This window comes from Chamaea fasciata, unplaced genomic scaffold (genome assembly GCF_029207755.1).
Source record: "Chamaea fasciata isolate MVZ Bird 193981 ecotype frontalis unplaced genomic scaffold, bChaFas1.0.hap1 SCAF_3, whole genome shotgun sequence".
NCBI classification, from domain to species: Eukaryota; Metazoa; Chordata; class Aves; order Passeriformes; family Sylviidae; genus Chamaea; species Chamaea fasciata.
The window spans coordinates 111,633,618-111,661,315 of record NW_027094088.1 but is presented as its reverse complement, the minus strand read 5'-3'; the positions used below and the strand labels follow the sequence as shown (position 1 = coordinate 111,661,315).

The 27,698-nt window shown below is 43.8% G+C and overlaps 1 protein-coding gene across 1 annotated transcript; it reads right to left on the bottom strand.

Annotated features, from left to right (window-relative positions):
- Positions 1–93: 93 nt before the first annotated feature.
- Positions 94–27,134, bottom strand: RP1L1 (RP1 like 1). The gene is made up of 4 exons (XM_066180330.1): positions 26,496–27,134; positions 9,583–9,751; positions 6,300–7,694; positions 94–5,426 (listed from the first exon to the last, which is right to left on the bottom strand). The coding sequence occupies exons 1-4, from the start codon at positions 27,132–27,134 to the stop codon at positions 94–96; spliced, it is 7,536 nt and encodes a 2,511-aa protein (XP_066036427.1).
- Between the last annotated feature and the right edge of the window lie 564 nt (positions 27,135–27,698).

The following is a 27,698-nucleotide window of genomic DNA, read 5'->3' as shown; positions in this document are numbered from 1 at the left end:
CGGAGATACTGAAATATGTAATGAAAATATACTTTTAAAAAAGAAAGAAAGGAAGGAAGAAAGAGAGAAAAAGTCTGTTTTCTGTCAGCAATTCTAGAAGTCCAGGTCATCCTGGTCAATCTCATCTGAGTTTTCTTTCTTTTTAGAAGCCTGAACTTCCTCAGTGTTTTCAGCCTCCTTTGGATCTGCACCTTCCTCATCTGGCTGCTCCTCATCTCCCACAGGATCAGAACCTGAAGATTCTTTGTCCTCTTCTTCCTCCTCACTCTCAGGGTACATCTGGGAGGGTTTGGAGCTCTCATCACTTCGAACCTCCCCATTGGGGGGGTCGCTTGTGGGGTTATCATCACCTTTGCATTCCTCTTCAACTGCTCCTTCCTCTTCAACTGCTCCTTCCTCTTCAACTATTCCTTCCTCTTCATCTACTTTTTCCTCTTCATCATCAGACCCCTTCTGGGATTGCTGTGAGAAGTTTCCGACAGAAGAATAACAAGAAAGGGCAGTGGATTTTTTCAGAGTCTCTAACCTTTTGCTGGTTTTCTTGCCTTTGGTCTTCGAGGCTTTCTCAGAAACTTTGTTGTTGCCTTGGTCTTCATGTGTTTCGTGTGCCTTGTCAGGGTCATCAGCGGTGGGTTCCTCAACATTCTCATCAGGTTTCTCACCTACTTCACTGTTTTTCTCCTCAGCCTCATCTCCTGACTCTGGTTTTGCATCTTCTTCTGCCTCAGCTTCATCTTGCTCAGCTTCTTCATTTTCTTCCGCAGCATCTCCTTCAGGATTTTTGTCAGTCCCAGAGCCCTCAGCATCTCCTCTGCATTCTGATGTCTCTGCCTCATCATCAGCCACAACTTCCTCATCCTCTGGCTCCTCTGTTTCTTCAGCTTCATTTTCACCTTCAGACTTTTCTTGAGCTTCTTCCTCTTCATTTTGAGCTTCTTCTTGTTCTTCCTCTTCCCCTTTTTTTTCCTCCTCCTCTTCTCCTTGCTCTTCCTCCTCTTCTGCTTCCTCCTCTTTCACATCTTCCTCTGCTTTTGCTTTTTCCTCTCCCTCTTGTACTTCTTCCTCCTCCTCTTTTGCTTCTTCATCTTCCTCCTTCTCTTCTTTTTCCTCCTCCTCTTTGGTTTCTTCCTCTTCTTCCTTCTCTTGTGCTTCTTCCTCCTCCTCTTTTTCTGCTTCCTCCTCCTCTTTAGCTTCTTCATCCTCCTCTTTTGCTTCTTCATCTTCCTTCTTCCCTTCTGCTTCCTCTTCCTCCTTCCCTTCCTCCTCCTCCTCTTTGACTTCTTCCTCTTCTGCTTCTTCTTCCTCCTCTTTAGCTTCTTCTTCCTCCTCTTTAGCTTCTCCTTCCTCCTCTTTTTCTTCCTCCTCCTCTTTTGCTTCTTCCTCTTCCTCCTTCCCTTCCTCCTCCTCCTCTTTGGCTTCTTCCTCTTCCTCCTTCCCTTCCTCCTCTTCCTCTTTAGCTTCTTCCTCTTCCTCTTTTGTTTCTTCCTCCTTCCCTTCCTCTTCCTCCTCATCCTCTTTTTCTTCCTCCTCTTCCTCTTTTGCTTCTTCCTCTTCCTCTTTTTCTTCCTCCTCTTTTGCTTCTTCCTCTTCCTCTTTTGCTTCTTCCTCCTCCTCTTTTTCTTCTTCCTCTTTGGCTTCTTCCTCTTCCTCTTTTGCTTCTTCCTCCTCCTCTTTTTCTTCCTCCTCTTTGGCTTCTTCCTCTTTGGCTTCTTCTTCCTCCTCCTCTTTTGCTCCTTCTTCTTCCTCTTTTGCTCCTTCCTCTTCCTCATTTGCTTCCTCCTCCTCCTCTTTTGGTTCCTCCTCCTCTTCCTCCTTTGCTTCTTCCTCCTCCTCTTTGGTTTCTTCATCTTCTTCCTTCCCTTCCTCCTCCTCTTCTTTGGCCTCTTCTTCCTCCTCTTTGGCCTCTTCCTCCTCCTCCTCTTTTGCTTCTTCCTCTTCCTCTTTTGCTTCCTCCTCCTCCTCTTTTGGTTCCTCCTCCTCTTCCTCCTTTGCTTCTTCCTCCTCCTCTTTGGTTTCTTCATCTTCTTCCTTCCCTTCCTCCTCCTCTTCTTTGGCCTCTTCTTCCTCCTCTTTGGCCTCTTCCTCCTCCTCCTCTTTTGCTTCTTCCTCTTCCTCTTCCTCTTTTGCTTCTTCCTCCTCCTCTTTTGCTTCTTCCTCTTCCTCTTTGGCTTCTTCTTCCTCCTCTTTTGCTCCTTCCTCTTCCTCTTTTGCTTCCTCCTCCTCCTCTTTTGCTTCCTCTTCCTCTTCCTCCTTTGCTGCTTCCTCCTCCTCCTCTTTGGCCTCTTCCTCCTCCTCCTCTTTTGCTTCCTCTTCCTCCTTTGCTGCTTCCTCCTCCTCCTCTTTGGCCTCTTCCTCCTCCTCCTCTTTGGCTTCTTCCTCTGCCTCCTCTTTGGCTTCTTCCTCCTCCTGTTTGGTTTCTTCCTCCTCCTCCTTGGCCTCTTCCTCCTCCTCCTCTTTGACTTCTTCCTCCGCCTCCTCTTTGGCTTCTTCCTCCGCCTCCTCTTTGGTTTCTTCCTCCTCCTCCTTGGTCTCTTCTTCCTCCTCCTCGTTTGCTTCTTCCTCTTCCTCTTTGTTTTCTTCCTTCTCCTCTTTGGCTTCCTCCTCCACTTTTGCTTCTTCCTCTCCTTCCTTCTCTTCCTCTTTCCCTTCTTCTTCTTCCTTTGCTTCTTCCTCTTCCTCCTTCCCTTCCTCCTCCTTTGTTTCTTCCTCCTCCTTCACTCCCTCTTCTTCCTCTTCCTTCTCTTCCTCCTCATTTAGTTCCTCTTCCTCTTTAGTTTCCTCTGCTTCTTCCTCTTTTACTTCCTCCTCTTCTTTAGTTTCACCCTCCTCCTCCTCTTCAGCCTTAGCCATTTCTTCTTCCTCTTTCTCTTCCTCCTCCTCCTCTTTTGCTTCCTCTTCTTCTTCTTCTTTTGATTCTTCCCCTCCTTCTTCTGCTTCTTCTTCTTTGGTTTCTTCAGTTTTGGCCTCATTCTCCACCTCAGCATTTTGACCCTCTTCTACTTCAGGTTCTTCTGCATCTCCATTCAGCGTTGCCCCATCATCTTCATTTAATTCTGGCTCTTTTTGATCATCATCCTCTGCTTCTGTTCCACCTGTCTGAGGTTGCCCCTCATCCATCTCCTCCTTTTCTGCTCCTTCCTCCACAGAATCATTCGGAAGTGTTTGGGTGTCCTGGGCTGCTTCCGCGACGATGGGTTCCTCATTGTCATCTTTCTTCATCCTCAGGATTTTCTGCAAATCAAAGGCTTTCATGACTGGGGCATTGGCGGCCACCACAGGGGCTCTGGCAGGTCTGGAAGCCAGTTTTTTCCTCACACAGGAGTCACATGGACAATATTCCTCCTCACTGGATTGTTTGCTAATGCTGTCCTCCAAAGCTGCACTAAGGTTAAAGTCGTTATCTACATCTAAAGATAAGTCTGATGTCTCCTCCAGCCTCATCTGGGCACCATTCTTGTCCCCAAAGAGGGACTTTTTATGCATAGTTTGCAGTCGCCATCTCCTCTGCTCAGTTTGGAGTTTGGACTCGCGTGTGGGTGGCTCCTCTGGAGGCCTTGGAATCCTCCTTCCAGCCCTGCTTTTGATCTTTCTCAACTCCTTCTCTATGCTCTTTTGTATCCTTTTGCTCACTTCCTCCTTCAGCTCCAGTATCATTGCATCCATTTGCTGGTTGTCCTGCAGGTTCCACCTGACTTTAAACTCGTTCATGGCATTGACATAGTGAGCCATGAACTCCTTCTCAATTTTCTTGAGTAGTCTCAGGACCCAGGTTGGGTCTGGATCCACGGACCTTTGCTGGACAAGGGATGTGTTCACACTGGTGGATGTATCGACTTTGGGCTCGGGGTCATTTGGTGACTCTTCTTGGGGCTGCTCTTGCAACTCCTCTTCCAGCTCCGTCCTGACATCAGCATCACCGACATTGGTATCACCAGTGGTCTCTGGCTGATCAGCTTCTTCTTCAGGGTTTTCTTGTGGGACTTCATCATTCACAGCTTCAGCTTCTTCCTGTTCTTCAGTTTCAGCTAATTTGTTTTCTTCTTCATTTTCATTTTCTCCCCCTGCCTTCTCACCATGCTCACAGTTACAGCCCTGATCCTCCTTGTTCTCCTCTTCCTCCTGGATTACAGACTCCTCTTTAGCAGACTCTGCTTTTTCCTCACCTTTTGCCTCTGAGCAGGCTGTGGAAGGGCGGGATGGCTTCTCTTCCTCTTTACTTTGCTCCTCAGCCTCAGTCAGTTCTATGCCAGTTTCTGTATTTTCCATTTGCTCAGCTGATTTGCATTCCACGGTTTTCTGTGCCACCAACGTGGCACCAGCTGTGCACTCTTCTCCTGAGTCACCAGAGCCACTGCAAACATCAACCCCAGAGGAGGACCTGGGAGTGAAGGCATGATCCATGGATTTTGGGGCTTTAGACCCAGACAATGGCTTTGCCAGCTTGCTTTCCTCTTGGCCTGAACTTGGGCCGCTCCTTTCAGTGGTGCACCCAAACCACAGGGCTTGAAAAATATTTAGCAGCTCTGTGTACCTTGACTTATTCAAATGTTTTGAGTTTTCTGATGGATCCTCTGACTCTTCATCAAGGAGCTGGAGGCTGGCAAGACAAGAAATCAAAATGTTGGCGGAGTTACTCAGTTTTCTCCCCATTGTGGGGGACACTTCGGGCAAACTGTTGGATCGGTCAAATTTGGTCTCATGCTTTGAGCTCAGCAAGGCCTTCATGATCTGGACAGACGTCTGGACAGAGGTTGGCAGGTCTCTCTTGTTGTTATTTTGGTTGGATGTAACTGACTGGTTGCATTCTGCCTGCTCAGCTTCGGCAGCTTCAGGTGCGACCTCAGATATTTCTTCCTGGTTCACACATTCTTCGGCTTCTTCAATAATGGCTGTGTCTTCTGCTTTCTCTTCTTCCACTTCATCCTTTGCTTCTTCCTTTGCTTCTTCCTTTTCAGCCTCCTCCTCCTCCTCATTCTTTTCCTCAGCTTTTTCCTCCTCTGGGGCTTCCTCAGCATTTGTACAGTGTGATACCTCAGTGGTCGACTCTGCACGTTCCTCTTCTCCATCATCCTCCATTTCATATTTCATGAGCAATGTTTCCGAAGGGATTTTCCTGAGCCATTCTTGCACAACTTCTTCTGGAGATGTATTTGGTAGAGCTGATGGCATTAAATCATCTCCTTCCTCCTGAACTCCTGCATCTTCTACCTCTTCTTCTGGCTTTCTGTTGCAAGGATCATCAGTCTCTTTATTATTCTGACCATTTTCTTTGGTTGCAACGGATTTAGACCCGTAAGAAGTTGCTTTCGAGGAATCCACAATTTCTTTCTGCTCTTTTCCTGTGGTCAGCACAGACTCGGTGCCGATGCTGCTGATGGAGGAATTCTTCAACATGGTTGATCGCATGTTTTTTCTCTTTGGTTTCCCTTTTGGTGGGGCAGGGCAGTGCAGACTGCACACTGACATAGTCTCCGACACCGATGCCCGGCTGGAGTTTGACACCTTCACACGAAGATTTTTCGAGTTGGTCCGCCTTGATTTTGAAGATAGAGACATGTTTGATTGTGAGCACCTATCATCTGTTTCCTGGGATACCTCTGTCACACATCTATCTTTTATTTCTGACTTTGAGGAGACTCTTGAGGAGCTACTTGTAGGTTTTCCATTCCTAATCCCATCCTCAGCTGGGTGGTCAGCTTTTGAGCATACACTCCCACTCATGCTTCCCTGCTTTGAAGAAGAGGGTTCTGAACTAATCTTGACATGACCCTCTCCAGATTTTCCATTAGGACTTGAAACACTTGAGCAGAGGGATGATGGCTTGCTGCTTTCTTCTTTATGGCTTCTCTTCTTTGAGCTTTTTGAGGATTCACTGTAGCCATTGGCAGTACTTTTTGAGCTTTTCTCCTCAGCAGGACCTGCAGTTGCCTCTGCTTCACTGGTAGATGAAATGTTTGAGTGAAGAGATCCTGTCTTATGAGACATGGCATCTCCAACAGATTTTTTCTTGGTTTCACATGAGCTTTTGGAGTAAACTGATGCCCTACTGCCTGATCTCACGTCATCTGCGTGTAGGGAACTCTTCTTTTTATTCGGAGTGGATTCAAGTGAACACACAGATATTTCAGACCGTGTGTCCAAATGAACGTGGCTGCGTTTGCTCTTTTTGGACCCTCTGGAAGAGCAAGAGACACTGCATGGAATGTTCTCATCACTGCCACTTCTCTTGCTGTGCCTGTCACTAGCCTTGGAACGGTGGGTTCCTTGCGTAGAGCATTGTTCCCCTTCACTGCTCTCACCTCTGATTGATTGGCTCGGCTTTGTTTTTGCTGACACTGAGCTGACTTCATTGACTTCACTTTCTTCCTGCTCTGCCTCCACCTCTTCAGCCTCTTTCTTGGGGCAGGACTCACTGGAGAAAGAGGACACCACTGGGTTGTCTTCAGAGGGGTCACTCTGCTCAATCTTTTCTTTTGGTGTGGTGCAGTTACTGGACTTGCTGTGCACACTGTTGGCAGGGGTGGAGCACTGGCTATTGACTCCCTGATTTTCCTTCTGGAGGCTTGTGGAGGACACGCTCCTGCCCACGCTGCTCGTTTCCTCACACACGTTCTTCTTGCTCTGCCTGGACTGCAGGGATGACCTGGACATGACACTCCCAACTCTGCTGCTTTCAACCTCTTCCACGTCATCCTTCAAGCACTTCACAGAGGAAGCTTCGAAGCAATTTGCATCCTCGTTTTGTGAAATGGTTTTGGTGATCTCCTGGTCTTCAGGGCTGTCTTGGGTATTCAGGTTGTTTTCACAGCTTGAATGTGACATCAAGCCCAAGGACGAAGGCCTCTGGCTGTTTCCTGTGCTTGTCTGAGTGTGTTCCTGCTGCTCTTCTCCATTAGAAGCACCGGTAGATAAATCACTTCGGCACATACACTTTTTAACGGATCGATACGCCACTCTGTTCTTTATAGTCTCTGAGTAGGATGAGGACTCTCGCACAATGTGCTCAGAGAATTCCTCACTGGAGGTGGTGTGGATGCTATCCACGGAGGTCATTTTTTTGTGTACTACTCTCCTCCGTGAAGATGTGCTGGAGCACGACGACCGTGTGTGCCAGGTGCTCCGCACACTGGGTTCTTCCCTCTGGGACATGTGCATGGGATTCTTCCAAATGTCATAGTCCTGGTGTTTCTTCCCACAGCTGTGGCAATGGGCCTCGTCACATTCGGATTCCTCGAGTTTGGACATGTAGGAATCGATATCACAGGGATATAAGGAATCATCTGCCTCCGAGCTGGCTTCTGGGTTCATTTTCTGTAGAGGATCTACTCCGCTGTCCTCCTCCATCCCTGACTCTTCACAAGGCAGCTGGTTCATCAGGTTGGACTTTTTGATCTGGGTGGACCACTGCAAAGTCTCATCGTTGAGCAAACGGAAGCGAACCTTCATCTCCACGGACAAGCTCCCGTCCTTGTTCACGTGGACCCGCTTCTCGATGTCGTCATTGACCAAGGACTGGACCAGGTCCCCAGCTTTGGGCTGAGAGCAGCCATTGGAGAAGGGTGCCCCATTGTCTGGGGAGGCAGCGAGGCCATTGGGGTATGACTTCTCTGATGACAAGGAAAACCTCATTGACCTGTTGCTGGATGATGACCGAGGATGGATAACGCTTTTTTTGGCTTTCAGTCCGAAGTTCACTGGAGGGAAGAAAAGAAAGATGGAGAAAGGTGTTAACTCACATAAAGATGACAGAAAGTACATAAGTCAAACCCTCAAACTAGTGAATCCTGATGTTATTCCATTAAAGCCAGGCCTATGCCAATTTACATAATTTGAAAATTTGTCTTTGACTAAGTGATGTCCATTAATCATAGAATAATTAAGGTTGGAAGGGATCTCTGGAGATAATCAAGTCCAACTTCCTTGTTAAATGTTAGGTTTTGAATTAATAATCTAAAATAAAATCTTCTGCCCCTTAACTTTATCTTTATTTTAAAAAATAAATTGAAACACATTTTGTTTTATGTCAGGAAGCAAAATTAAGAAAAAAATATATATACACATATAGAGCAATTTAGTCTCTAAGTTTGAGCAGTTTGTCACATTGCAAATATTCCTTTATCTAACTGTGTAAGTTTTCATTCTTCTTATTTAACAAGGGAAAAATACATGGAGAAATGACCCTCTTCCTTAGCTGGTCACATTATGCATCATCCACCTCTTCACTCATATTCCAGGAGATGTGTGGCCATGTAGACCAGAGCAACACTCACTTCCTGCAGGGATGTGCCACTAAGAATAATTATAATTCTTATTAAAACAGAAAGAAGAAATAGAAAAGAATTGTAACCTGGTGATAATTATGAAGAGAAATAGTGGGAGTTGTAGAAGAAATCAGTGAGAACAAGGGAATTTAAGAATTGCAAATGGAAGAACATCTTTACAGCCTGTTCTGTGATCTGCGTAGGTTTGTTTAGGTCCCTTCATTTCAAGCAGAATACGTTGCTATCAGGCTGTCTTGCAAGACATTAATCTGTCTTGTTTCGAATATATGTTTGTCCAAAATTTCCTTGTACATATATCCAGACAATCCTGTGCCTCCATGGGCATATGGATATGCAGGTGAGTGGAGGGCATTTTAGGAAGGAAGTGCTGAACAGGAGCACATCAAAATCACATTAAATAGTTCTTCCCTAACCACCCTAATGATTGAACTGATGGATTTGCTCAGCCTCTTGATGGGCAAAGCTCCAATTTATTTCCATGTTTCCCTCCAATTTTTTTGTCTTGGATAGTGAGCGAAGGATGCCTGTGTCCTTAAATTTCTGCAACTTTTTGGCAACGCACAAATTAATCTTTCCAAGCTCCTGGTATTGACAATGGAGAGAAACAGACACACCTCCAGGGCACACTAAATTTCATCCTACATTAAATCCTTAATACAGGTGAGATTAATTGCCCTTTGGAATTAGGAAGTTTCTTTTCCCAGGCTACTGAGGGCAGGTGGTTTAATTACCTGTGACCTTAGAAAACTCATGATGGGGTGCCAAAGAAATATAATTGTGAATAATCCATAACATACTCCTTCCTGAACATAATCTTTCCATAATACACTTTGTTCCCAAAAGGCCAGCTGTAACCTGCGGGAGAAACTGAGTCTCCTGTTGGCAGATCCAGGGCATCCTCTGGTCCTGATGCAGGAATATGCAGGAGGGAAGGCATGATAGGACAGACAACGAGGGGATAGAGGATTTGTGGGAAATCTCTAGGGTCTGGGGAGACAGACACAGGAAAGGAGGGAGTTCTGGAAGGAAAAGGAGACCCAGAGATATGAAAGAGGAAGGGAAGTCAGCCAGACATGGGGAGCATGTAAAAGAAAGACTAGGGGGCGTAGGGAGGAAATCCTAGAAGGAAACCAGAGAAAAAGGAGGGGAGGATGGAAAGGTCTGGGAGGCAGGGAGAGGGAAGTGCATTCTCCACATGAAATCTGTATGTTGGGGAGGCACAATAGGGGCCCACAATCCCCACGCTGTGGGATACGGGCCTGTCTACGACTGCACGACAAGGCCCCGAGGTTTTTCTTACTTTCATTGTTCTCGTTGACATTGTTGCCATTGTTGGAGCGGAGAGGCAGGTTGGGCAGCTTCTCCACCGAGTGTTTCCTCAAATTCTCCATGGACACAGGTTTGAAGGGCTCCCGGCCTACACACACCAGCACGTTGGGGCAGTGGAGCAGGGCCTGCATGCTGTCGATCTGCAAAGGGAACAACGAGTCCTGTGAGGAAAAAACTGAGGGAGCTGGGGTTGTTTAGCCTGGAGAAAAGGAGACTCAGAGGTGACCTAATCACCCTCTACAACTTCCTAATGGTGGTTGTAGTCAGGTGGGGGTTGGTCTCTTTCTCCAGGCAGCAACTGACAGAATGAGAGGTCACAGTCTCAAGCTGTGCCAAGGGAAATACAGGTTGGATATCAGGAAAAAGTTTTTTACAGAAGGAGTGATAAAGTACTGGAATGGCCTGCACAGGGAGGTGATGGAGTCACCATCCCTGGATGTGTTTATAAAAAGACTGGATATGGCACTCAGTGCCATGGTTTAGTTGAGGTGTTAGGGGATGGGTTGGACTCGATGATCTTGAAGGCCTCTTCCAACCTAGTCATTCTGTGAATTCTGTGAATCCTGTGAATTCTGTGAATCCTGTGAGTTCTGTGAAGTGAAATACCATGAGCCCAGACAGAAGAATTTGGTTCTTCCAGGCCTGGAATCAAGGGACAAGGAGTTATCACCTAAATAAAAGAGTATTTGGATAATGGTCTCAGGCATGCAATGCTGGTTTTGGGGTTTTCCTGTGCAGGGACAGGAGCTGGACTTGATGGCCCTTGCACGTCCTTTCCAGCTCAGGATATTCTGTGATTCAGTGAAAATACATGTGGTTCTAGAGAACTTTGGGGTCTACCAGAGCCTGTTGGAGAATTCTTCCATTGAAAGAGAAGATCTGCTATGTTTTGATCAGATTTCCTAAGATAGGGAAGGGCTGGGAGAGATTGCCTAAGGGAGAATATATCTCATTTATTATGTAGTATACAAGGTTTCACATATTCTTGAAAAAATTTGGGCATATTCCATGTGGTAGTGAGGAAGAGGGTGGAACTGGAGGTGTTTAAGTTTGCCTTACAGAGGATTATAACCTTTAAATTCTTCTAATTACTTCATGGGACAGCTTCTATTACCTGAAAAATGCTACATTCCATTTTTGCCCCTTCGTTGATCCTTTTTTTGCGTTGGAAGAGGGACAGCAATTGTGACTTCCCCTAATATTCCTTCAAACACTGCTTCAGTTATAACCCCAAGTATTGCCTCAGTGCTGGACAATGAGGGACACTTTCCCCAGTGTGGGAAGTGCCCGTGAAGGAATCTTTGCTCCTCCACAGGAACTAGGGTTGGAACCTTCACCCTTACCACATGACCTGTTCCTGGATCAAACACCAAGTCCTTCACAAGTTACTTCTCATGGAACTGTATAATCCTAGAACAGTTTGAGTTGGAAGGGTCTTTTTAAGCCCCATCCAGTCCAACACCCTACAATGAGCAGGAACATCTTCAGCTGAATCAGGTTTCTCAGATCTCCACCCAGCTATTACCCAAATACATTTGTCTCTCTCAAAGAGCAGGAATCAGTCCTATGGGAAGCACTGGGCAGACAGATCCTGGACCCATCTTTCCATCTTGTTTCTGCAACCTCTCATTTGAAAGACTGAAGTTGAGCTCTCAGGTAAAAGACTTGATGTCTTTCAAAAGAATAAGAAGTCTCTCTTGCTGTCTGAGAGGATTTTAGAGGGGTTAGTTTCTGGCAGCTTTGTGCACGTCCACAGTGTGCGATGTCCCTTCCTCCTCAGCCTGCAACATCAGGAGAACATCTATGGAGCACAGGGATGACCTCAACAAGAGGTGACCACACCATGGGTTACCAAGCCAGCACTGGTGTTGGGGCTCAGCAAGGTGCACCCTGACCTCACCCTGTCAGTTAATCATCATCCCCTCGAGGAGATGCAAGATAAGAAATCTCAGAGGAGCAGGGATGACAGTTCTGCAGTTGTCACACGTGCCTGAGATAACAGCAGATAGAGGAAAGACCTTGGCCTCTAAATATTGTTACAGGCAAGGAATAAAGAACCAGGGCCCCTTCAGAGCCCAAGCCCTCAGTTTGTGAAATGCTCCTGGGGTTTTCCAAAGTGTCCCACCAGGACTAGGGGAGGCACTGAGGGATTGGTGCAAATAAGAGGATAAATGTGTGGAGGGTGAAAGAGCAAGAGATAAATGGAAGCACATTCTAGATCCAGTTAATCACTATTGAAAACATTTCTTACAATAAAACATATGGCATTGACTTTTTTTTGTGGGAATACAGTAAAAATCCCTTTTTCTTTTATAAAGTCCTCCCATTATATTTTATTTTCTGTTTGTGTTATAACAATGCTTGTGTTTTAGGCCCGTCCAGTTTGCTATGAAACCCAAAATAAGAAAACTTTTCTCACTAAAACGTTCATTAAATTCTGCAAAGCAACAAAACTGCCAAATTCACATGATGGGTACCATGAAACAGAAAAATACTCACAAATCTCAGTTTGTCTCTGTTCCCTCCACTTCTGGTCCATCTATTCCTAAAGAAAATATCTTTATATAGTCCTAATTAAAACACCTTTCTAGCTCACTTTAAATTTTATAAAAAGCTTAGTATTTAATAAATCAAATATTTTGAGTATGGTTTTACCATGTATATTTAATTCCCTTCTCTTTTGATTTCCTTACTTTTCTGTTCTTTTTATTCCTGTTCTTTTTTTTTTTTCCTCCTTTTTATTACATTGGTGAGATCTTTCCCCCTGATCTGATACAAGTAGAAAAAAATGTGAGGATAAAAAAGAAGAAGAGAAAAGGAAAAAAAGGGGAGAGAAAAAGAGAAAAATAAACACAAAATGGGTTCTGTCCCTAAAGTAAAAGAATCTGTCTTTCAAGCCCCACTAAGTTTAGGAACTATTCCTATTTGTAAGGGACTTTTTTTTCAGTGAAAGCTATTTTTTGCCCACATTTTCTCACGTGTTTCCATTTCTGGGTGTAGAGATTTCAATCACACTCATCACTGCTGCACTGTGTGTGCAGAAAATAGATGGTGCCAATGACAGAGAGTCAGGGATCCATGGAGCTGAGCCAGCTGAGTTAGGGAATTTATACATTCTTTTATACGGAATACACTTGTGTTATGTCACTTAAAATAGTCTGTATTTGTAGTATGGGGTATTTCTGACATCAGCAGCACTTTAGCTGTGTTTGTGTCCATAATGTAAATTTTCTTCCCAATGTCTTGCAAGATTCATCTCTTTGAATTAATAATTCCAGAGATTCATCTTTTGTGATGCTTCATTGTCAAAAGTATTTTGGTAGTTTTAAACACAACTGAATGCTTTCTGGGGGTTAAATAAACCCCGTTTTCTCACATTGATATAATGCAGCATCCACTGTTCCAGGGCAGTGCAGGGTTGGGATAACATCTGCTCCATATGGACTCTTACCACATTGCTGCAGGAATCCCATCCTCTCAACACACTGCCTGGGCTTTCCAGAGAACATCTGTTTTCAGAGCCATCAATATGACATCTTTTATTAGTGCTGAATTATCACTGAACAGCATATCCCCTCTCGTGTGTTTAGCAACTTGCAGCTCACTTGGTGTGTCCTGGGTGAGGCCCACATGGTTCTTCTCAGCTTTCCTTAATTTTAAGAAATATGTAAAAACTATTTATAATCTAAAGGGATCAGATCCTGACCCTGCAGGCATTCCAGTGTCTACTGTTGCTCCTGGAAGTGCTGAGTGAAATACTGGTCCCATTTCAAGCAGTGGCAGAGTCTCCTCTGGCTTCTCTGGAGCCTTCATGACATCATTTGCAGCTGGGAAAAGAGCGAAACTGGAAACTGTCTTTCCATCAGCATGATTATGGAATGGTTTGGGCTGTAAGGGAATTTAAAGCTCATACTGTTCCACTCCCTGCCATGGGCAGGGACATATTCCACTATCCCAGGCTGCTCCAAGCCCTGTCCAACCTGGCCTTGGAAATTTCCAGGGATCCAGAGACAGCCACAGCTTCTCTGGGAAACCTGTGCCAGGGCCTCCCCACACTCACAGCCAGGAATTCCTTCCCAACATCCCATCTATCCCTGCCCTCTGGCAGTGGGAAGCCATTGACCCCTTGTCCTGTTCCTCCATCCCTTGCCCCAGTCCCTCTCCAGCCCTCCTGGAGCCCCTTTAGGCCCTGGAAGGGGCTCTGAGATCTCCCTGGATCCTTCTCTTGTCCAAGTGTACATCCCCATCTCTCCTAGCCTGGCTACAGAGCAGAGGGGCTCCAGTGTCTCCTTGCTATTGTGCAAGAGAAGTGATCCTGTTCTTCTCGGACACAACAACTACCGAAGAGTTTTTATGACTTGAGCAACTGTATTTTCCATGCAATTTCTGCCATGGATTTTCATGCTAGGAGAAGAAACTGGACATCAGACAGAAACTTGGAGAGAGATAAGATTACAAGACGTGGCAGTAAGACCATGGTGAAAAGCAGACGCAGGAGCTATTCCTGTTTCAGAACCATCTGAGCCCCAGAGAAAGAGATTAAATATTAGATGGGATTAAATTCTGAGAAAATAATCTGATGCTGAATTGCTGTTCAGATTAGGTAAGAGGTGGAAATGATCTTGTAGAGAGCACTGTGAATTTCAACACATGGAGGAAAAGGAAGGTTTGATGAGATCATTTCCAAAAGTCTTTTCCAAACTCAGTGATAATGTGATTCTGTGTTTTATTGTAGAAATGGATGTTATTTTCATGGAGACATCAGTTAAGAATCACAGAATCACTAGGTTGGAAAAAGTGGAGTGGAACTGAAATACAAGAAGGTGAATGTTCTTGTCTGCTTTAGCTCTCAGAGACAGTGGAGAAAATTGAGTGCCACTGAAGGGGGATTTGTTTCATCTGAAGGTTGATCTTCAGGATTGTGGAGGTCTTGTCCAGCCTTAATAATTTCTATGATGATTCTATGATTTTAAAGCAATAGTAAAACCTTAGATTCTTCTGGTAAACAGATTCCCCGCTTCCCTCAGGCTGCCACAGCAAGATTCCTGAGCAGCCATGCTAGGATATTCAGAGAAAACAGTATTAAATCCCACCACAATTTAGCTAAAATAAACCCAAAGGCAATGGACCGTAAATCCTTAAAATCTGGTGATCACCTGAAGGAGATGTGACGGAGGAGAGGATGCCCTGCTCTAATATTTCTCCATTAATTCATCACACAGGATTGTAACTCATCATCTACAATCAAGGTTTCTTGGTGGAGAGCAGCCAATATTTTTGGGAGACAGGTAATTTCACCTAATTCAGGTTAACATCTCCCCTTGGACATGACTGACTCTCACTGATGACAGAGTCAATCATCTCAATGCAGTTGTCTAAATGTAGATTCATAGAACAATTTGAGATGTTCTAGAGTATCCAATATGTGCCTGAGAATGACTGACAGGATAAAAAGATAAATATGAGACCAGAAAGCTCAGCAGGAAGCATCAACCGCATTCATAAAGTTAGAAAATGAGGTATCTTCATTTGCAATCCGAGTCCCAAAGCATGGGAACTTCAAGAATATTTTAATCCACAAGTGAACAGTTAGGAATAAAATGGAAGAGAAATAATGGGTTATGATAAAGGCGTTTGATGGGTTAGCAAAGAGTTCCTTTGGATCACTCAGGATCCATTCAAGCCTTTTTGGAGTTCCCTCAATGTAGCTCAGTCACAGTTAAGGCTATGGATTATCAGAGACAAAAATCCACCAAAATTAATGGGATCTCTCTCTAGCAGTTGGCATTTGGTGGGCTGGAATAGACTCCTATTAAAGTTTTATTGCGTTAACACATAAAATGAAATCGAGTTTCTCAATCTTACTGTAAAACCTGATCCAAGTCCCACTGTAATAGATGGAGAGAAACTTGGTGACCTCCACAGACTCTGGGTCAGGATCCAAGAGGATTATGGATGCTGTGAGTGAAGTTCTGGACAAGACCCCATGTTAGATGAGCCTTAGAGCAGTCTGGTCTAGTGGAAGGTGTTCCTGGTCATGGCAGGGAATTGGAACAAGACGATGTCTAAGATTCCTTCCAACCCAAACCATTCAGTGATTTATGATTCATTTTCCCTCACCAGAGGAACTCCCTTTCCCAGTGGGATGTAGCATTTATGGATTGGTTCAAAAAAATCTCGATGATCTTTCCAATAAAAATGATTTATGGACATTAAGCTCCACTGGGAAGGTCATTACAGGTGAGGTGTAAATGAAAACATATCCTCTCTTCTGAAAATACCTTTTTTTTTCCCCCAGTCTGACTGCTATCCATTGAGAATGGATTGTCTCCACGAATTTTGCTGTACAGGACCCACCAACTGCTGTGATCTCATCAAGGACCTCTAGGTGCTACTCCAACACAGTTAATAATAAAATGTCATCAATACCTACACAGAAGTAAGGCAAACAAACATACAGAGCAAACTGAAATACGGAAGCAGCTGGTTGTTGTGGAGAACATGCCACCCTCTGGCTCTTCCAGGAGAAAGAAGAACCACTCAGCCTTGCTCACCTCAGAAGCTGAGCACAGATACCAGTTTCTGACGAAGGCAGAGTGAAGGAGACACCCTTGCTCTGCCTCTGCTGGCTGCCAGCCAACCAAAGACATCTGAGACTTAGACAGAATGTGGAAATAATGCAAGGACTGGTTCAGAGGACAAGGCTATAAAACTAATCCACCTTCCAAAGTCATGCAGAGATGCATGGGAGAAATAAGAAAAGTTGGAAACAGACCCACTGAGGAGCAGGCTAATGGGCTGAGTCCATGGCCTGAGCTGTCTCACTACCTCCTTTCCCACAGCTCTTCCACCTGCTCCATTCTGTCTTCCCTGCCCATTTACACCTCCTCGGAGTGTGGACAGCCAAGTCCTTTTGTGGTTGTGCCACATCCAATCTGGAGGCATCCAGGCTCTGAACTGATGTTTTGTGGTTTAATGATAATGAATTTTGTATTTTATTCATGCAAAGAACCCATTTGCCCTTCCCTTCCCCAAACTTTGCACCGGAGGAATTAGAGAGTGGTTCTTTTGGGGAGTGGCTGGGTAATCCATGGTCAGAAGGTGAATCATGGGGTGTTGCCACTCCCGGCCCACATACAAATTAGCAAAGTAGTGGAAGAAAAGGAGGAGGAAGAGATCAGGAAGTGCATGACTTGTTCTCCCTTTCTCTGACCTTAGCAGGGGTCACAAGGCTCTTCCCTGCCATCAAGAGGAGCACAGAACAAGGGGTAATTGCTGAGTTTAGAGCGAGGAAATACTGCATGGAAATGGATATAATCCTCTGGAAATAGTAGCACCCAAATTATTAATCCGGAAGAGAGTACACAGCATCCCTTCCATCTCCCAGATCAAAACTCACATGGATTCTTAAACTAAATTAAATATCAGGTCCCCAGATCCACATGGAATCATGGAATGGGTGGGAAGAGGCTTCAAGGATCATCCAGTCCCACCCTCTGCCATGGGCAGGGACACCTTCCACTATCCCAGGTTGCTTCAAGCCCTGTCCAGCCTGGCCTTGGACACTTCCAGGGATCCAGGGGCAGCCACAGCTTCTCTGGCCAACCTGTGCCAGGGCCTCCCCACACTCTCACAGCCGAGAATTCTTTCCCAATCTCCCATCTATCCCTGCCCTCTGACAGTATGAAGCCATTCCCTCTTGTCCTGTCCCTCCATGTCTTTTTCCAAAGTCTCTCTCCATCTTTCTTGCAGGCTCCCTTCAGGTACTAGAAAGCTCATCCCAAAACATTTTTTTTACCAAAGAAAGATGGATAAATCAGGACAGATTCCAGTGTCCAAGGCTCTTGTAAGAGCAGGTGGTTTGTTGAGCACAAATTACAAGCTGCCGCCTTTCTTTGATGCTTATTTAATGAGAATATGGGCAAATCCAGTGCTCCATGTGCTGAAATACAGCAACATAAGGTAATTTGCCTTTCCAACATTTCTCCAAACATCAACATCCTCTACATTTTTACAGACATGACCTGTTCAGCTTTCAGGTGTGCCCACAGTGCAAAGATGCATGAAAAAAACCTGAGAGTTTTGGAAGGCCATGAAGCACTCAAAGAGCCAAGTAAAAGGCGAAAGAGAGAGGAAAAATGCAATAATGCCCTGCTCTGCTTTCTCAGTCAAGCACAGGCAAAGATCATGTGTAGCTATTTCTCTGCTGGCAGCTTTTCCTGGAGTACTCATGGATGGTTTTTCCCTGTGTGTGACACTTTGCACACATATACAAAAACCATTCTGGGTTTTGCCCTGACAATATTCTGGATGAACAAGTCTTCGATCATTCCTAGAGAAATACTGCAATCAGAAAATCAGTGGCTGTTGGAAATCTCTTGGGTAGCAGCAGAAGAAAAAACACCTCATGGGAAAATGGAAAAGGGGAAGGGAAGATGACTGATAGGGAAAATAAAGGCATGGAGAAAGAATGTTTTTAAGAAACAGGTGAAGAGGATAAAAATGGGAAGAAAAGTGATTTCTAGCCTGGTTCAGTTTGGAAGTTTTGACTGTGTGAGGGGTCCCACCAGTCCTGCCCCTGTGCAGGATGAGTTGGTTCCTGATGAATGCTATGGGAGGTTTCCCAAGGACTCCACAAAGTGCTGGATTGATCTGGGGAGATCTCCACATTGCACTGGCCTTGTATGCAAGTTTTGATGGCCGCCTCTCTCCCCATCCACCCTGTCAGCTCAAAAATTATGTCTGACACTCTTCAACCTGTGAAGCAGCCAGAGAAAGAACAAACTGCTGCTAAAGGTGCACGTTTCAACTGAGAAGAGGGGATGATGGCCTTTCTAGAGAAATTTTGCTGCTGATGTTTTTCACCTTCTGACTGAAGTCAGAGTCCCCCACCTGCCCCTTTGGCATTGGGTTCATTAAATCTGGTCCATCCAACATCAGCATTTGAAAATGATGAGTCAGAGTAACATCCACTCCACCCTGAGAGCCTGCCCTGATCCTCTCCTGGGGCAGGATTAGCTTAAAAATTGACGTGCCTTGAAAAATGTGAAACATTTGGTTCTTGTGCTCAGCCTTGTGGTGGCTGAATCAGTGGGAAGGATCCAGTTTGGGAGTTCAAGCTTTTCCCCATGACCAGAAGTTGTCAGAACTCCCTCCTTTCATATGGAGAATGTTTACATAGTGGATGAGATGGTATTCCAGTTGAAAATTGTGGGGGAAGGACAATATTGTTATCCTCCAGTTATCTCTAGGAGCTGGGATTAAGGATATAAACCCTCCTGGATCAAGCTCACAGATCCATGGGGAATTGATCCATGGTCGTGCCATCTTGGATGTCTCTTAGCACAAACACTGTGGGTAAAATCTGTGGACTCCAGAAGCTCTGGACACAAAGAGAGATTTTGGTTTAATTGAGTGGTTTTTTGTTGTTGTTGCCAAGTCCAGGTTTCACTCTCATATTGCAAAGTCCATGGTAAAAATGGGAAAAGCGGGAAGGTTTTTGCTTCTACTTCCAGACCTTGCTAAGAGTTGCAGCAGAATCCTTTGAATTCTGTGTTCAAAGCCCAAATGGAAGAAGAAAATTGATGCAAATGTAAAAATCCTCTCTTTTCTTCTCCTTTTACTGGCTAAAGACTCCCAAGTCTGCATTTGTAAAACCCAATTTCCCTATGAAAAAAACCTCACAGCCTTTCCTCTGAAAATTATTTGATGAAACACTGATTTCTAGTTAAAGTACTTACAGAAAATTCACACTTTTTCCAGGAGAGGGTGGAATTCTGCTATTTTTTGTACTCTCAGCAAAAGAATAAATAGAGAGATTATGGTGACAAATCTTACTCTCCTGAAGTCCACTCTTATTTAGTGCCCCTTTTGTGCACCATAAAGAGAGCCATCAACAGGAAAAGCTTCACACTTCTCATAAAATATTTTGTAACACAACATTTTCTGATGAACCTTGATTTTTTTCTGGCAATTTACCTGTTATTGACATAGAGCTGTTTTTATTGGCTCAATGTATTTTTTTCATAAATAAAACCCCCATACAGGATTTTTATATCAAGTTTAAATTAGTGTTATGCACTTGTGTATCCTTCGTTGCATTGTTAAATCTGCATTTTATAAGTCTTGGGTGTTTTGTTTCTTCTTTAACTGTCTAAAATCTTTCCAGAGTTCTAAGCTTCTATTTGTCAGTAACTATAGAAGTAATTCTCCTCCAAGTACTTTCTAAAATTTGTTTAAGATGGGAAAAAAAAAACTAAATGTGAAAAATTGTACCTATAAAAAATTAAATTCCTTTTTTTTCTCAAAACTACTTGCATTTAAAAACAAAACAGTTTGTTCCGAGGAAAATCCAGAAATGCCAAAAATAGTTGTAGGAGGTACCCATAGTGTGGCAGAAACTTTTGGTTGTATAATTGAGGTCCACAAGGACAAGTTAAATGAGTGGTAGAATTTTCTAAATTGCTATTAAAAAAAATTAGGAAATATTAATGTTCATACTACTGAGGCTGACAGAGCTCTAGGAGGGTTTGGACAACACTCTCAAGCACATTGTGGGATTTTTGGGATCTCCTGTGCAGAACCAGGAGTTGCACTGCATGATCCCTAGGGAGTCCCTTCCAGCTCAGGATATTCCATGATTCCATGATAATTGCATATACTCAATAACATGATTGGAAATAATGTCTTTGCCCTGGATTAAATTCAAAAGGATTAGAAAGCAATTACACTTTGCTCCATTATTACTGAAAGAACAAAACCTCCCCAGGCTAAAGGAATCATCTGCATTTGGTGTATGTTAGATAAGAAAGTATCAGGTTTGCAGCATGTTAGATAAGAAAGTCGCTAAGCACGGGGTCCCTTTAACTCTACCGTGTAAGGCACCGGGCCAGATGATCTCAGGGCATCTCAAAGGTTCACAAAACACACCTGGATATGAATCTTCTTGTGGATGAGGTTCATGGAAAGTTTTGCTGAGGTTTACAGATCGCTTGTGTAAATCTCGTTGGAGTCATTGTGGTTTTGGCACGGAATCAGAGAATATCAAACCTGAAACCTGTGGTTTGTTTTTAGACCATGAGTCACACACATGGTGGGTGGAAAAGTGGCACAGCTTGCTTGATAGCAACGGTGTGCTCCAGATCAGGGGCTGGAATTGGTTGCAATCCTTCATACCTGAGCACAGAAACCGAGTGTCACGGTGCATACGTCAACGTGCAATCAGAAAATTAATGATCCCACGGAGGCAAATTATCACCTCTCCTCTCTCACTGTTTATATACACACCACATTTTAAACCAGCTTATCTGTCTCCATGTGTCCCATTTTCCTCCTGCATTTCCATCAGGGTCTTGATGACACCTGTCACTAAGACAGATGATCTTGGTGGAGAGCCCAAACATGAGTGGCCGAGAGGATGCCTGCGGGCAGCCTACAGATGTCCTAGGAATGGCTCTATGGATGCGTAAATCTGAGTCAGGAAATATGTCAGACAAGCCTGTTTCCTGGCCTTGCACCCCTAGGTCACTGTAAATACAGTCATTATCAAGAACTACTCAGTAATAATAGTTAGGCCACCAGGTTGGCTAATAACATCTAAAAATAAAAGTTCTGTGTTTACAGCTAAATTAAATCAATTCAGGATCCAGGGCACTGGAACAGCGTCTCCTCTACCACACTTCTTAGAGTGGTCTTTAGGGTATTTAAAGCCTGGATCAACTGGCACTCTCCCAAGCAATTCCTGGGCAGATCTGGGAGTTAACACATGCCAGGGAGCTTTTCTAAGAAGCGGCTTGAACGTGGCCACCCCTGTGGGAATTAGGCCCTATTTTGGGTGCTACAAAGTGTGATTATCCACAGACGGTGCCATTTGGTGCCAGAGTCTGTGCTCTGATACTCTCTTGGCTACTGGAATAACTGTGGGGCTCATTGTGCTGCTTGGACTGAAGATCTAATCCTACAGGTGGCTGGAGGCTGGGAAGATACACCAGGGAAGGAGTCACTTCATTTGGGCCATTCTGTCTTTTTCCAAGACTGGGACATGGTCAAAGATGGCTTGATTTGCCCCAGAATGGTTGGTCTTGCCTAAATGCAACCTTTGCCAAATCCCACACAAACACAGGAGAAATCTGAGGGTTCCTACCCCAAGGAGTTTCTAATAACTAATCTTTTACAGTCTCCAGTTGGTGGTGCCTGAGGAAACATTCCTTAACTCATGATTGCTCCACTGATTAACCCACACAATAGTTCTCTGATGTGTCAAAGAAATTTGGTGGCACACAGTGCTCCATCTGCAACATTCTCACTTGCAGGAGCTGAGGCAAAATCGAGTCTTTCTGGTCTTCCACTCGACCTTTCCACACAGCAAAACCGGATCAGATTCACTCATTAAATGTAACAACTTATGGTCAGCCATGAGTGCGCCCAAACAGAAAAACATCTCAGCCTTGGCATCACTCCAACAAACATAAAACTGGCCACATCCCCTGGAAAACTCTTTCGAGGGTTGATAAATCCCATTTGAGCTGCTCTTGGTAATTGCCACCAGTAGCCATAAACTATGTAGACTATTTGCCATCTCACATTGTGGTTTCAAACGCCATGTGAGGAGGAGCGCTGGGTTTTAAGGAAGACTTTGGTTTTGTTTTTTGTTTTTATTTAGGACAGCCAGTAAAAGGAAGGCCTAGTGATTCAGAAATCAGGACATCTGTGCCTGGACACAGTCATGGTGCTGGGTTCCTGTGACTTAACGAAGTCTTAGTGACTGTTCAGCTGGTGGGCCCTGGATAATTGCCATTTGTAAGGGAAATCCTCAGTTGCTGCCTCATCATCCTACACGTCATTTCTTACAGCCTGGGAGGATTTCTGCCCTCTCTGTGATCTCTGTCTCTTTGCCCCCAGAGACATCCTTCCCTCTCCAGGGGTGGGTGGTGAGGATCTGAACAGAGGTGCATTCCTGTGGTTTAGACCAAGAGGAAGAAAAACCACCATGTGGTATAAAAACTTCCCAGAATGGAGTCAAAAGGTCATTTGATAGAGAAGATAACCCACAATTATTCTTTTTTTTTTTTTGAGACAGCTGCACACCTGATTCTTCTATTAGTGAACTGATGTTCTCAGTAAAAACCAGGAAATATGTGTTTTCCAACAGTCTCATCAGCTAATGGATGTAAAGTCCCACATTTGTGTTTGCCAACACCAAATATCTGTAATACTTTTTAATTACTATATGAAAACGTAGGCTTAGCTTAATTTACTAGTCTCAGTCAGTCTTCCCATGTTCTATAATTAATAAAGAGGGTTCAACAGGCAAAATGTCTCTCCCATCCCAAATGCCTCATAAGACAATCATATTTAGATGAATTAATGAATTATGTCCAGGATTGTCTGTATTTTAGTGGAAAAATGTGCACAGAGTTTCACTGGCCAGTAATTGCATGTCAATGTTAACCTAAATAACACATTTCTCAATTTGGGCAGTTAATCCAATTATTTGCAGTTAATCACCTGGAAAACACCAACAAGTGACTTGACCTGAAAAACCTTTATGATTTACATTTCTTTTCTTGCTGAAAATTTAACTGATTTTGCTTACCTAAAACTGAGTTAAATCTTTCTCCAGTTCCACAGTCATCAAATTTCTAGGCAAGAAAACTCCTGGTTAATTTGGAAAATGGATGATTTTCCGTGATGAAACAAGTGTTCAAACACTTCACACCTACTTTCTTCAGTAGGACTAGGATCTCCTAGTAGGAAATCTGTTTGATGTTTAGGATTAAAAATACTGGTTTCACCTCACTCAAGGCTTCAGGAGTTAGAATGAAAACGCAAATATGTAAATACCAATAGAACCAAACTAGGTGTACTTCCATGGGAATCAGGGCCTTAAAAATCTCAGATTCTACAATTTATCTTTGAGTTCTGATAGAATTAAGCTTAGAGTTTTACTGGAAAAATTTGTGGACTACAAAAGGACGAAATCACTTTTCTCTGCTCTCTCAAATCAATATTCAATGAAAGGAATAAAAAACAAGACTGTTCCATGTGTGTCTAAGGTTATTCCCACATAAAGATTTGTAATTTCGAAGTGTCCTGAATTTACTCAACAAAATGATAAGAATATTAAAATATTAAGATCAAAACAGAGCCACTGGAACAGAGATGATTTAATTCATTTTAAGATTTAAGTTTAGATCTGGAATTACAATAGTAGAAGAAACAAAAGGAGACTGAAGAGCAAACAGTCTGAGGTCCATGAACATCTCTTCTATTGATGGAAGACTGATTAACATGCGGGACAGGAGAGTTTTCCCTTTTTTGGTGTTTGGTTTTCAAGAATTCAAGGAAAAACTGATTCAAAAAAAGACATTGTGAACCTGCTATTAAATGCTGTAAATTTTGTAATTCTGAGCCAGAAAACTATGAAGTCAATCCATCAGTAGTCCTAATTGCTTAGGAATTATTCTGCTAGTCTGTCAAAATATGGGAATAAATATCAAAATTTACTGTTCCACTCAGTCCCAGCCCTCTTTCCTAGAAAGATCTCTGTGCTAAGTCATGGGGGAAAAAATTACATAGATACTTAGGATAAAAGAAGTTTACAAAATTATTTACAGAGAATTTGAATTATTCTTCAAAGAGAATAATGCAAGAAAAAAGGAAATACCTAAGAAATATGTAATATCCTGATACCTTTGAATGATCATGGAAGAATGGAAACTTCTTTCCATTGTCTATAACAGAAAATGCAAATTTAAGTATAAAGACAAGATGTGCAGCTAAAATTAAACTCCAGCACCAGTGGAGGAGGTTATTTCAGGAAAACTCAAATTTCTGCATTGAATTCACAATTTTTATTCCTCAATGAAATAGTTATATCTAGTGAAAACTCAGACACAACCAAGGATGTATCAGAAACAGAGGTCTTGAAGCTGAGCTATGAGAAAAAAAAAACTTAGAAAAACAGAGATAGTTTAGAGAATCCATGTGGAAGGAAAAGACTGGAAAATCCAAGACAGAGTGAACTTTTTGTGGTTTAAATGCTTTGCACCCAAGCCTAAAGTAATAGGAAGTCCTAATAGGAATGGTTGTTAAATGAGCAGGAGTGAACTGTTCGAAAGCTGGAGGTAAATTACTATACTTAATAGTGGCCAAAAACCTCAAAGATTCCCAGGAAAGATATTAATAATCACATATCTCCTAATTATGTGGAAGATGAAGATGTTGCTGAGATTGGACCCCTTGACACCTATCACTGTAATACTCTGCACGTGAATTAAAGAAGTGAAAATAAAATTATTAAGGTATAGAAAATCAACTCCTTATTGACAAAAGAGTAATGAAAATTTTCATATTAAAAATATAGAATCTGAAAGGACCGTGAGAGATTAACTGATGGTGTTTGACCCACACCTGCATTTCTGCTCATGAAAAACAAGGAAAGGTTGGAGAAGACCTCCAAGATCACTGAGCTGAAGGTATTGTGTTTACAGAGTGCATATTTAGCACATATCCCATCTAAACGATTGTTTTTTATAATGACTAGAAGGTAAGTTGTGGGGAATTCATTTAGGAATTACAAGGGGAGCATTAAAACTGCGCTAAGAAGTAGCAGGCAAAACTTTTCTTTAGAGAAATCAGTGAAAATTCTCAAAACTTGAAGAAGAGGAAGTTGCTATCAGTACACAAGATTATTATGTCCAGCTGGACTGAGCAGGAGTCCAAGTTTTGAAAACTGGAGAAATCAGTGGCAAAAGAAGTTAGTTATCCATAGATTATAAAATATCTTGGCAACAGGATTTAGTTTGATGGGAAGCTCTTTCCAGACTGGTGGGAATAGTAGAAAGCTCTATGGTAAGACACGGTGCTTCCACCAGGAAGGATGGCTTGAATTATCCCCTCCCTCTCTCCTTCCTGCTGCACATTCCCCTCCCCGTGCCAGGTAAAAATGAGTCTATTGCAAAATACTCCTGCATTTTTTCCCCTCCTGGATAATGGGTCAATTTGAACCCAGGTAATTTCAGTCACCTGGCTCAGAAAGTGACACCACAGGTGGTTGTGTTTTTGTCACTGTTTTTACAGGCACTCAGCCCTGTAAAGGTGGGGGAAGTGGGAAAGGAGCTGGAAATCTCCATTCACTGAAGGGACAGGGACAAGTCAGGATAACTCGTGAGATCCCTTCAAAAAAATGGAGGTAAAGTTAAAGTTTAGTTAGCTAAAAAGAGATGGAGAAAAAAACCAAGAGAATCTCAGGTTTGTCAGGAAATTCCTTTGGGAACAGAAGAATGAAGGGATTTCCATGCCCTGAATTTATTACAAGTATTCCCCCCACAGCAAATTCACTAATCCATCAGTACAAAAGCGTCTCTTGATCCCACTCAAACCTTAATTTTTTATGCATTAGTTGGTTATCTTATCACCTTATCTTATCATCATTGGTTATTTTATCTTTTCTCTGTTGATGATCCCGCGTCGTGAGCAGGACTCTGCTCTGTGGGGAACTGTGCAACCACAAGGTGCTACCTAAGGGCCTCCTTATTCTGCAGAATTCCCAGTGGTCAGGTATGGAAAAGTTGAACCTCTCTTGGGATATGCTTCCCAAAAAAAGGTGAGAAGCACTATAACTAGAAGGGGTTTTATATCTGACTGCAAAACATTAAACCACCTATTGACCCCAAACAATTTTTGGCATGAGGTTCTTGAGTGGCTGAACAAGCTTTTCTACATCAAACTATGGTGTAATTAATGAGGAAGCTATTAATGTGACAAAGCCCGAAGGATTAAGGTAACATAGATAAACTTTTGGGCCCATGAGCTAAAGGATTTGCATCGCAAGGAACATGATGACTCCTGTTTGAACAATTGACCACCACCAAAGACATTTACCTTCTTCCCATCAACAGTGTAGAGCTTCTTCACCGGGAACTGCAGGATTTCCGTGATCTCATCCAGGAGCGTTTTGAAACTCCGGGCGTTTCTGCGGTTCAGGATGATGGAGCGCCGAAATCCACTCTCCCCATTCTTAACCAGAGTGATTTTCTTTGGTATCCTGGGGCCGTGGTGGGTAAAAGGCGTGGAATAATCTTCCAGCTTGCCCTCCTGAGCCTGTCTCCTCATGGTGCTGGAGGGCCGGCCGTTCCGTGGTGGGGCCGGCCTGTGTCCCCCCGAGGCGATGCTGATGGGCTTCACGTACTTCTTGTCAGAGCACAGGTAGCACCCTCCATCCTCCAGCTGGTCCAGCTCGCTGATGCAGTGTATTCCTCGTGGCGTGGTGATGGTCCTGACCCCAAATGGCAGCGGGACCCGGTGGGAGAGGTCATCCATGAGCGCATGGAAGCTCTTGAAGCTCCGCTGGTTGATGGCCATCTTGACTCCTGCAAACTGAGGGTCTCCGCTCTTGAAGAAGGTTATTTTTTTGGCTGGAGGGACCTTGGAGAGGGTGCTGGCCCGAGCCACGGCGGGGAGCGGCGACTCATAGTTGTAGGAGCTGGTGGTTGACAGGTAGTCAGCCGGCACCTGAGTCATCCCTCTTGCTTGAAGTTGACTACAAAGAGAAGGAAAGAACAGAGTGGGGTTTGTTTGAGTCAGGAAGGGTCAGAGCCTGACTGGTGTGGGAGCAAGGCTTGTGCTCCTCACAGCAGCTCCATGAGCAGATTGTACCAACAACTCCCAGGAATTCATGGATAAGGCAGATACAGGGAAGAATATCCATAACCCTGCTCCTCACAGTCAAACCCTCCTGGTCCTGAGGATTCCAGTGGGAATCCAGTCAGTGTCAGTCACCCTCAAGACACAAAAGGTATGAGCCAGACCCCAAGCGAAACCCACAAGAAGTGCATTGTTGTCCTTTGGAGTTTTGTGTCTTCCTTGCTTATGTTTTTGAGGTTTTCTCTGAAATTATCGGAGTCAGTGATTACTTCAGCTTTATTTTTACAAGCACAGCGCTGAGATTCTCACGTAACCCTTTAACCCCATGGACTGGAGCATAACAAAAACCAAAACAAAGCTGAATTTCTTCATGTTGTGATTGCACTTTGTAGCACACAGGCAGTCCTGAGCTCACTGAGGGGCAGAGCAGTCTGGTTTTAG

Coding starts and splice junctions, on each gene's coding strand:
- RP1L1 (XM_066180330.1), bottom strand. CDS start 27,134: ATGACTCAGGTGCCGGCTGACTACCTGTCAACCACCAGCTCCTACAAC. Junction 9,752..26,495: donor ACACTGTTGATGGGAAGAAG/GTAAATGTCTTT, acceptor TTCCCTTTGCAG/ATCGACAGCATGCAGGCCCT. Junction 5,427..6,299: donor GCCGAGCCAATCAATCAGAG/GTGAGAGCAGTG, acceptor CCCCACCAAAAG/GGAAACCAAAGAGAAAAAAC.